The 12,022-nt window shown below is 39.8% G+C and overlaps 1 protein-coding gene across 1 annotated transcript; it reads right to left on the minus strand.

The window, feature by feature from the left end:
- Positions 1–3,277: 3,277 nt before the first annotated feature.
- Positions 3,278–3,847, minus strand: LOC140912111 (interferon epsilon-like). Its single transcript, XM_073346273.1, has one exon. The coding sequence runs from the start codon at positions 3,845–3,847 to the stop codon at positions 3,278–3,280; it is 570 nt and encodes a 189-aa protein (XP_073202374.1).
- Positions 3,848–12,022: the final 8,175 nt, after the last annotated feature.

Raw genomic sequence — 12,022 nt, forward strand, 5'->3', positions numbered from 1 at the left:
GTAGGGGTCTTCTATAGACCACCTAACACAGAAGAAGAGGCAAAGGAGACTATTTTTGAACACCTAACAAAATCATCAAAAACACAGGACTTAGTGGTGATGAGGGATTTCAACTACCCAGATATCTGTTGGGAAAATAATACAGGATTTGGATAACGGCATAGAGAGTACACTTTTAAAATTTGCAGATGTTACCAAGATGGGAGGGGTTGCAAGTGCTTTGGAGGACAGGATTAGAATTAAAAATGATCTTGACAAACTGGAGAAATGGTCTGAATTCAATGGTATGAAATTCAATAAGGACAAATGCAAAGTATTACACTTAGGAAGGAACAATCAATTGCACAAATACAAAATGGGAAATGACTGTCTAGGAAGGAATACTACAGAAAAGAATCTGGGGGTTATAGTGGATCACAAACTAAAGATGAGTCAACAAGAGCAAAAAAAGTGAGCATCATTCTGGGTTGTATTAGCAGGACTGTTTTATGCAAGACATGAGAAATAATTCTTCCACTTTGCTCAGCACTGATAAGGGCTCAACTGGAGTATTGTGTCCAGTTCTGGACACCACTTTTCAGGAAAGATGTGGACAAATTAGAGAAAGCCCAGAGGAGGAGAGCAACAAAAGTGGTCTAGAAAACATGAGCTATGAGGGAAGATAGAAAAAAATGGGTTTGTTTAGTCTGGAGAAGAAAAGACTGAGAGGGGACCTGATAACAGTTTTCAAGTACGTGAAAAGTTTTTATGAGGAGCAGGAAGAAAAAATTGTTCCTCTTAACCTCTGAGGATCGGACAAGAAGCAATGGGCTTAAATGGCAGCAAGGGAGATTTAGGCTGGACATCAGGAAAAACCTTCCTAACTGGCAGGGTGGTTAAGCACTGGCACAAGTCGCTGAGGCTGTTGCTGCACTACGCAGCGTACAGGGGCGTAGCTGCGTTGCTGTAGCACCGATGCTCTACACCAGCGGGAGAGAGCTGTCCTGTCCACTTAACTACTCCAGCCACCGCGAGCGGCAGTTGTTATGTCGCCGCTTCAGTCGGCATAATTTACGTAGCGCAGGGCAGTGGCTTCCTCCCACCCCCGAGCGACATAACTTATACTGACTTAAACTGTCATGTTTACATAGCCCGAAGGAGGCTGTGGAATCTCTGTCGTTTGTGGTGTTTAAGAACAGGTTAGACAAACACCTGCCAGGGGTGGTCTAGATCAGGGGTCCCCCATGTGGTGCCTGTGGGTGCAGTGGCACCCGCCAGGGAAGTTGTGGGCACCCGCAGGACACCGCACCACCGCAGTGCCACCGCCGAAGAACCACGTGCCGAAATGCCGCCGAGAAGCGTTGCCGTTTCTCTGAAGCATTTTGGCGGCTGCGCTTCTCGCCGCTGCCGCTTCTCGGCGGCATTTCGGCGGTGGGGTGTCTGGCGCCCGCCACTGTCTTCTGGGAATAGGAATATGCTATTCACAAAGAAAGGTTGGAGACCACTGGTCTAGATAATACTTAGTCTTGCCTCAATGCGGGGGACTGAACTAGATGACCTATTGTGGCCCCCTCCACTCCTACATTTCTATGATTTCTGTGAATATGATCACTAATGGCAGGGAAGCTGGTCCCTGAAACAATCATTGTCATAATGTACAAAACATCTCAATAGTATGAAACACCCTCTTCCACACTATAAAAATGGCTGAGAATGCCTGAGAGCCCAAGGAGAGGCAAGTCTGTCTTCAATAATGCCATCTGGTGACTTGTTCCCACCTCACTGAAGTAATTCACTTTGGATTTTGTTTTAATGGAAATACTATCATGAATAAAGGCATAAGGATTTGGTTATAAAATGCTCTGACATCTGCTCTATATAAGTTCAAGGTATGAATAGCAATAATTTATATGAATATTTTATCCTTATTACATCATCTTCATTTAAGAAATATTTTATTATTATATGAAATGCAGGCTTGATTTTGAAAGGATCTCAGAAAAAAAAACTAGTCTTATTGGACTCTTCAGAATCACAGTGTCTGATGTGTACAGGTAGAGTGGGAATAAATTCAGTAAATATCAGGAGATAACAATGAGGGTCTGGTCCTGCACTCCTGGTCCTGAACATCTAAGACGTCAATTCCTGGCAATAGTAGTTTGGAAGTACAAGGGATGCACATTCATGCCATATAATGGAAAGATTGATTACCACACAAGTAGTGGTATTTTCTAGGGAATTGTGAACTTAAAGTAAACCACTTCTGAGGTAAATGTTATGGTAAATATGTAAATATTTTAAGATACCATCATTTTAATGGAATTAACTCAGACCATTTCTGTAATAGATTTATAGTTCAAATAAAATAATTTTATTTATAAATATAAATAAAGGCAATAAGTACATGTATAAATAAATAAATAAATGTTGGCCTGTGGATAAATTATGACCATTCCAGAAAAATGATCTGAAAATATTTTCACAGTAGAGAAAGAGAGTAAATGAAAGCAGTTTGATGCATCCCACTTATTGCATTTTAAAAAGTGAGCAAAACATTAAGGTAAGAAAACCTAATATATAAAATATATCTGGGTGAGTTGGCTGCTTAATTCAAGGTACAAACTTTTAACTTGGTAAAAGTAACTATTAGAAGAAGCAACTGAGACAGAAAAGATTCCAGCATAGGGTGCAGTTTCATTCAGCTGATTTCATTACTTCAGTAGTAAAAGTGCCCACCATCACGAGCTGCAATGAAAGAGGAAAATGGTTCAAACACAGACAGCACTTCAATAGTGAAATATTTAGAAAATGATGGTGACTCTGTATCATAAGTCCTAAGCTGTCTTCCAGTAAGCCTAAGAAAGAAACTCTTTTTACAAAAGGTTTTTACCAGAACTGTTAAACTTTATAGGTGAACAGAGCCAGTGAAAGCAGATAGGGAATTCTGCCTGTCCTCCCCTGCAGAAGACCTTGATCTAAAGATAGCATGGGATAAAAAGGGACGGATTTTGTGGTGTTCTGAGTGGAAAGTTATCTTGATTGGTATTTGTTTAGGGCAGGCCAGTTTTTATTCCCCTGTCCATTTCATCAATCTATTGAACAAAGTCATATCCCTGGATATATTATATGAGGTGCATATATCACTTTTGTATATCAGCAGTATAAACAGGATATTCTCTAATAAAGGATACAACAGAACCTATAGAATAGTTTCTAAATGAAAGCATAGCATGTTTTACCTGTTTTTCCCCAAAACTATTATTTCAGTTACTCTAGAAAAAGTGTTTTGTAAAATACCTTAGTTTTTAAGCCTTTTTGTGAGTTGGTCAATAAACAGAAAACATCTTCTCATTTCCTCACGGATGATCTCAGAGGCACACAGGCTGTATTGCTTTTCTTTCAGGAAATTGTCTATCACACAAAAATATTTCTTCACTTTCAGTCTGGTGAAGTCCTCATTTTGTGGGTAGGTGGTCTCCATCTTTTTTTCTCCATTGAACCATGTCTTCAGCAGCTCAATTTGATGGTGAAGTCCATTTTGGAATGCAACCATGGAACTCCTATCCCAGGCAGTTTGGAGTTGACTTTTGCTGAAGATGTTGAAGATTTGTTGGAGGATCTCCTGGAGTGCCACAATGACATTCTCCTTCTGGAACTCTCTGAAGCTGAGAACATTCTGGAGGGATATGAAGTTTGAATTTTCATTTAGACATTGCACAGGAAATTGTCCTCCCATTTTTTCCAGAAGCTGTAAACTAGCTTGGTTCACTTTGTTTTGCTTGAAGTGAAGCATGTTACTGTCCACAGATGAGGTTTTGGTGGAGAAGAGCAGGACAAGGCAAATGTGCAGGAAACTCAGGGTGATCATGCTGATGATGACTTAGATTCCTTGTTTGTGTGTAGAGACTGGAAGACTGGAGGTTGTGCAATGACTTTCATAGGCTGGTGTGTTGTATTTTTACCCATGTCTCTGAATTTAAGTATTCTGTAGTTTTTCTTTCGTCACTTTCTGCATCTCAAGGTTCCCATTCACTAATTAGGACTTTTTATTTTCACTTTTCTGGTTTTTTTTAAATACTTTTTTGTTAGTTGGTACTTTTCAGCATTTCTTTCCTTTTTAAAAGAAAGTGAGCAAATTATTAAAAGCATAACAAGTTGCCTAATATCTGGTATTATTTGTGTTATTGTTATAGCAAATTTCCATTTGATCTGAAACATTTCCCAAACTGTAAATAGATCAGTTAGCTGTACTAAGACATGAAAATCCCTTGTAAAAGGGCCATCTGTCTCCACCCCTTCCTAACCGTAATTCAGAACTCCTTTTAATGTTTACCAATCAAAGTAGTTTAATGAGTACATAAACTGATAATGGAAGAGTAAACACACTTGGAGAGGTTTTGGGCCAGATCTCGAGGACTAGTCCTTTGCTGGCCAGAATGACTCAGAAGGCTTATGCATAAATGTGGCAGAACAGTGTGTTCTTAATATTGTTCCTTTTTTCTATCCATCCCCATCGCCTCCTCCACTGCATGCTACACCTATGCATAGAGCACATAGACACACAGAAAACTGTCTTCTGTAGCACAATAACAGCAAGTCTAAGAGAAACAAAAATCCTCTTTCCATATAATATTCATGATATATCCTATAGAACACCTAATCTCGGCGTGCTCCTGTGGACTTGTCTGTGAGTCTCTGCCAATACTTACATTAGTCAATAATATTTTCTTTTCTTCTTCACACTGGTTTAACTAATCATGTTTCTAAATTACTTAGGAACCTCTTTTAATTGTAAAGTTAATTTTTTTCCATTGGGGATAATTACAATTTACAACAGTCCAGACTTAGAAAGTTTCTTTACACTAGTTAAAATTTCCACTTTTGAGTAATTGCGATGCAACAAATAATTATAATTGTCAAAGTTATGTGAATTCTAGTGACCAAAATTAGACTTTTATTCCTAATAGTCTTGCAGAGACTCAGCTTCTACAGGAGGAAGTGGGTGGGGCAGCTGGCTATTATATTCTTTTCCGTTGCTGGATGTTAAGACATTTTTTCTATTTGAAAATTGAGAGTGTTGGAGATGGAGTCAGATACACTAAACATGGAACCCGTCCTGCTTTTTGTTTAAAAAATGATTTAGTTTTCAGAGTAAAACCTCACTTAAAACTGTATGTGGATTTGTAAAAGAAAGGAAGACCCATATGGTTGGGTCGGATGAATTTTCTATGTTGGCTAGAAGTGGGTTTTCATGATAAAATGTTTATTTTCCTTTCACTTTCTTATTAACAACCTATATTACGAAAAAGGACATTATTTTAAAAATCTAATTGACTTTGCACCATATATGCTTTTTATCATTGGTTTTCAACTTTTTCATTTCACTCAGCAAGGACTGGTAAAGTAGACTGGTCTAGTTAATTGAATTAAATTCCTTTGGTCAGCTTCACTTTCTTCTCCGTATGTCACAGGCTGAGGCTGGTGCATTGGAGTTTCCATCTCTAAAGGATAGTGGTTTGGTTATTGTAATCTAAAAAAGAAAGCTATTTTCACTGAAATGAAAAAAGGAAAAAAACCTCATGACCACATGTATATTTATTGGTTTGGGTAAATCCCCTGGGAGCAATATGCACATTCTTTTCACATAATCTATATTTGAAGCCTTAAGTGTTTGGCAATGTGTCTTTCAAGACATGAAAGCATTGGAGTATGCATCTAAATTATCAGATTTCCAGTGTTGCCATGAATTTATGTACCTTATTCTCTCACAGTCTTCAGTGGGACTTCTGGAAGCATAGCATATCCCATAGTAGGATCAAGCCCCAAAGGAGGATGATTAAAAGAGAGAAACCAATTAAGAAGGATGAATGTTTAGAAACTCTTAGTAACAAATTAAAGTCATGCAAGTAAAGAGAAATCTCTTTTAATAAATCTGTATATTAAAAGCGAGTAAACATATAGGTAGTTTTCAGAGTAGCAGCCGTGTTAGTCTGTATTCGCAAAAAGAAAAGGAGTACTTGTGGCACCTTAGAGACTAACAAATTTATTTGAGCATAAGCTTTCATGAGCTACAGCTCACTTCATCGGATGCATTCAGTGGAAAATACAGTGGGGAGATTTATATACATAGAGAACATGAAATAATGGGTGTTACCATACACACTGTAACAAGAGAGTGATCACTTAAGGTGAGCTATTACCAGCAGGAGAGTGGGGGTGGGGGGGAAACTTTTGTAATGATAATCAAGGTGGGCCATTTCCAGCAGTTGACAAGAACAGTCTGAGGAACAGTGGCGGGTGGAGGGGGGAATAAACTTGGGGAAATAGTTTTAATTTGTGTAATGACCCATCCACTCCCAGTCTCTATTCAAGCTGTATCCAGTTTGCAAATTAATTCCAATTCAGCAGTCTCTCATTGGAGTCTGTTTTTGAAGTTTTTTTGTTGAAGAATTGCAACTTTTAGGTCTGTAATCGAGTGACCAAAGAGATTGAAGTGTTCTCCATCTGGTTTTTGAATGTTATAATTCTTGATGTCTGATTTGTGTCCATTTATTCTTTTACGTAGAGACTGTCCAGTCTGACCAATGTACATGGCAGAGGGGTATTGCTGGCACATGATGGCATATATCACACTGGTAGATGTGCAGGTGAACGAGCCTCTGACAGTGTGGCTGATGTTATTAGGCCCTGTGATGGTGTCCCCTGAATAGATATGTGGACACAGTTGGCAACGGGCTTTGTTGCAAGGATAGGTTCCTGGGTTAGCAGTTCTGTGGTGTGGTGTGTGGTTGCTGGTGAGTATTTGCTTCAGGTTGGGAGGCTGTCTGTAAGCAAGGTCTGGCCTGTCTCCCAAGATTTGTGAGAGTGATGGGTTGTCCTTCAGGATAGGTTGTAGATCCTTGATGATGCGTTGGAGAGGTTTTAGTTGGGGGCTGAAGGTGATGGCTAGTGGCATTCTGTTATTTTCTTTGTTGGGCCCGTCCTGTAGTAGGTGACTTCTGGGTACTCTTCTGGCTCTGTCAATCTGTTTCTTCACTTCAGCAGGTGGGTATTGTAGTTGTAAGAATGCTTGATAGAGCTCTTGTAGGTGTTTGTCTCTGTTTGAGGGGTTGGAGCAAATGCGGTTGTATCGTAGAGCTTGGCTGTAGACAATGGATCGTGTGGTGTGGTCTGGATGAAAGCTGGAGGCATGTAGCAGTCAGTAGGTTTCCTGTATAGGGTGGTGTTTGTGTGACCATCGCTTATTAGCACCGTAGTGTCCAGGAAGTAGATTTCTTGTGTGGACTGGTCCAGGCTGAGGTTGATGGTGGGATGGAAATTGTTGAAATCATGGTGGAATTCCTCAAGGGCTTCTTTTCCATGGGTCCAGATGATGATGATGTCATCAATGTAGCGCAAGTAGAGTAGGGGCATTAGGGGACGAGAGCTGAGGAAGCGTTGTTCTAAGTCAGCCATAAAAATGTTGGCATACTGTGGGGCCATGTGGGTACCCATAGCAGTGCCGCTGATTTGAAGGTATACATTTTCCCCAAATGTGAAATAGTTATGGGTGAGGACAAAGTCACAAAGTTCAGTCACCAGGTTTGCCGTGACATTATCGGGGATAGTGTTCCTGACGGCTTGTAGTCCATCTTTGTGTGGAACGTTGGTTATCACTACAAAAGGTTCCCCCTCCCCAACCCCGCTCTCCTGCTGGTAATAGCTCACCTTAAGTGATCACTCTCTTGTTACAGTGTGTATGGTAACACCCATTGTTTCATGTTCTCTATGTATATAAATCTCCCCACTGTATTTTCCACTGAATACATCCGATGAAGTGAGCTGTAGCTCACGAAAGCTGATGCTCAAATAAATTTGTTAGTCTCTAAGGTGCCACAAGTACTCCTTTTCTTTTTGCATATCGGTAGTGTGGTTCCATGGGGAAAATTAGTTAGTTATAAAGCCCTCAGCTCTTGCTTCCAAGATCCATACTTGGCGGGGGTGTTGTGGCAGTGCCTTTGATCTGTCCTGGGGTGGGGGTGGGGGAGTGGGAGAGAATATGTGTGTGGGAATATTGGCATATGGAGTTGGCTGCCTTCGAGCATCATTCTCTCCTTTCCTGTGTTGCAGAAATTGTTCTGCATGGAATTAGAAATATGGAGGTTAGGGGGGAAGGGACTAGGCTGGACTGTGGTGAGGGTGGATCCTATGGGCTACATCGCCCTTCCACCAGCCTGACATAGATTATTCTTCAATGGAAATCCCAGGAGAATCTGTCACCTGATGGAACCCTAGTAGTGTGGCTGTCATGGAGCTAAGCTACTAGAGACCAGCAGAGGCTCTTGTGCTCCTGAAAAGTGGCAAAAGCAAAGAGCACCTGTGCAGAGATCCTGAACATTCCCTGCATTCTACACAGAAACCAGAGAGTTTTCTGAATTTGGGAAAAGAAGCTGGTTCCATGGGAAATGGGGCAAACCTCTCCACCACCCCAATCCTGATGGAACAATTTGAGTGGAACTGTGTGAGGAATGCTGGTGGAGTATTCCTCTCTTTTTGATCCCCTATGATGTGTTTTCTCACAGGAGGGGCCAACTGAGCCAAGAGATGAGTGATGTCCCCAGGAAGGAAGAAGCTAGTGTAGCATCTTGCACAGTGGGGTATATACTGTTCACTGAACAATTGAATGAGTGGGAATAGGGTCCCCTTGCACAGATGTTGATAATGAAACAGTTAGACATTATGAAGAATCAGTCCCAGATTAATTCTCATAAGTAACAAGGTAAATGGGAACCTGCACAGCAAAGTTGTTTCATAATTAAAAGCCAAGATTTTATCATAAAAATTGGAGTAGTGGTATGGAATACATGATAAAGAAAGGAACAAGAAACCCTCCATTCAGGGAAATCCTTCCAGGCCTATACATTTGGAACTGTTTGGTAGTTTTACATCTTCCCTTTTGAAGGTAAAATTCATGTAATGTGATTTCTGGTTGTTTTCAAGGCTATTGCATCTCTCTGTCAGTATATTTGCCCTTTTCTATTTCATTGTAACTTTTTTCTGTTGAGTAAGACATTAGTAAAGTATGTAGCAGCCCCGCCCAGTATAAAACATTTATAATTGTATAATAAAGATATCCAGCATGGTTGATTTAGATTGAAAGCCTAGCCTCAGGGATTCTGAGTTCTAATTCTGGCTGTCACTCTACAAATCAGTTAAACTTTCAGAGCCACAGTTTATCTATAAGATGGGAACAGTAATATTTGACATAAGTCATAGATAAGTTAGCAAAGGGCTTAGAGATTCCCAGATATAAGGTTTTATCTAAATCAGAGGTTCTCAAACTGAGGGGAGCACCCCCTGCGGAGGTATGGAATATATTCTGGGGGGCATGAGAAGCTTTAGGGAAAAAAACAATTTAGTGGGCACATTTTACCCACACCGATGAATAACGAGCAAAGCTGATTCCTCCAGACATATCAGATCTTCAAATGGCGCTGTGCATTTGACTCGAGCTGGCGCTGTGCATTTAGGTGGATTTCTGTTAAGCTTGCACAGCATTATACAAAGTCATTGCCATCTGTACATTAATCCGTTTGCTACGATGTGGTGTGCACATGTAATTGTAAGCGTGGACCACAATCACAGTTTTGCTTTTGCTCTTATTACAATCCATCGTTGGCTCATTTGTGCAATTTGTGGAATTTCTCTGCTCCAAAAAACAGGCACACCCGTCACACTAGTAACAACAGTGTAATGCCAGTAAGCAGTATCTCACTTAAAATGGACATTACTACATACTTAAATGGCTCTGTTTGAATCAATGACTTACTGTTTTAATATTAGTGAGAGTTGCATGTTGATATTTGTTATCAGTATGTGTACTTGTGTGGCAGGAGGGGGGGCGTAAACAACTACAGACACAAAGCAGGTGGGGAGCAACCAAATAAGTTTGAGAACCACTGTCTAAATAACAATGATATCATCATCATTTCATCTTTTGAATATTTTTCTGATTGGACAAACTTGTGCATTTTTACATGATAATACAGTTGTGGCACATGGCATCATGGTGTTGAAAGTCAATGTTTCAGACAGCTTGAAAGTTACTACCCTGTAATGTGTTTCTAAATGGGTCGGGATGGACTAGAAGGCATCATCACTTTGTCCTGACCTTTTAAATACCCTGGAGTTTCAGGAAGTGTCCAGGTGATCCAGTAGGTGACACTCTTATGTGGACACCCTGATCAGTCTACCCTGAATAATTGGAGGACTAGGCCCTAAGTCAATACTGAATCCATGTCCAGCATGGTACTAGGAGCACTTTAATACTGGATATTATCTTCTGTGGGAAATGTAGACCAAAATGGGAATGGCGGGGCTCCCTAGCTCAGAGATAACTGGAGGGGGAACCAGAAATTTTAAGCCCTGAGTTGAGGGTGAAATTGGAAACTCTAAGAGGGACAGTCTTGGGCCTGAAGGGCCAAAGTAGACCACACTTCCTAAAGAGTTAATAAATTGGACTGCAGGCCGGGGAGCTGTAAGTACTCTGAACTGCAAATATATTATTGAGAGGGCTAGGAGGGAACTGAGGGCAGCGTGCCTGCCAGGACACACTGTCCTCAAAGCTCATCTGCTCTTCTTATAACTGTGTTTTATGGCAGAGATTAGAAACATTTCTGAGAGGCAAGATTATAAAGCTGTTTCAATCATACAGTTTACAGATTGAGAAGAGACTATTAAAGTTGGCAACTTTATGGCGAGAGCATAAACTTGTGTATTTGGTAAAGGAACAGGAAACAGGGAAATTGTGTTCTAATCCTGGTTTGAAATCGACACATTGTAAGACTTGGGTTGCCCACCCAACCTTAATTTAGCCCCCTTGTGCATCTGTGTTATTACAATTCAACATCAGCCTCACACAGCTATTAGTGTTTGAGGAAAAATAAATAGGCAAAGGGCTGAAGTGCAAAAGGGGCACTGAGCTGAAGTCATGATGCATGGAGTCATAGTGAACTTAGCCTGATTCGGCAATGTACATAAGCATGTTCACAATTTTAAGCACTGACTTCAATGGGACTGTTCATATGCTTAAGGTTAGGCATGTGCTTAAATACTGTTGTTGAATGGGTATATTAAGGCAGAACAATAATGGGTTTTTTATTGGTTCATTTTTGTAAAAATAAAATTAGTAGAATGAGTTGCTATTTTAAAGGAAAATTATATTTTAATTTTTATGTAAAAATTAATAAAGATAAAATATCTCTGATAAAAACATAAATAAATAACTAGAAATTGACCAATAGATAAGTACTGTTATACAACAAGTAAAATGATCTGAAAATGTTTTCCTAATACATTAAGAGAATAAATATTAACAATAATTAAAAATTCCAGTGCACTTCATATTAAATAACATATAAAGGAATTATATGCAGTGTTGTTGTAGCCATGTCAGTCCCAAGGTATTAGAGAGACAATGTGTGTGAGGTAATATCCAATATTGGACCAATTACTCATTTCAGTTCTTCACAAAATGCTAATATGTTAGTTTCTAAAGCTTATTGTGAGTTAGTTCCTACTCTGATGGTGTCTTAATTCCACTTGGATTCTGTAGCCAGCACTGAAAGCAAACTGTTTGTCTGTTCCAAAAAAATTGGTATCCCTACAGTTCCAACCTCAGTAGCTGTAGGCCATACTTCCTAAAAATGGTACCCCACTTTCCATCATTGAAATCAAACATTTCTCTTCCTGCTCAGCTTCTTGGTGAGTTCATTTTGGAGCTTCTATCACAGCCAACATGGGAGATATTTTTGCAAAAAATGTAGGAAGTCTGTTGGAAGAGTTCCTGGATTGCCACCTAGATGTTCGTCTTCAGAGACACTGAAGTGAAGTGTGTTACAGTTCAGAGATGCAATTTTGGTGGAGAAGAGCAATATAATGCAAAAATATAGCTAACGCCTAATGTCAGCAATAATTAAGAAATTTTATGATCCATTCCTTTCTTTTTAAAATGCTTCTTTGTCTTCTGACTTTTTCTTACCAATATACTTCATTCTGCATTTTA

This window comes from Lepidochelys kempii, chromosome 5 (assembly GCF_965140285.1).
Source record: "Lepidochelys kempii isolate rLepKem1 chromosome 5, rLepKem1.hap1, whole genome shotgun sequence".
Classification (NCBI taxonomy): domain Eukaryota; kingdom Metazoa; phylum Chordata; order Testudines; family Cheloniidae; genus Lepidochelys; species Lepidochelys kempii.

What these genes read in the sequence shown, in the direction of transcription:
- LOC140912111 (XM_073346273.1), bottom strand. Translation starts at nt 3,847, where the DNA reads ATGATCACCCTGAGTTTCCTGCACATTTGCCTTGTCCTGCTCTTCTCC.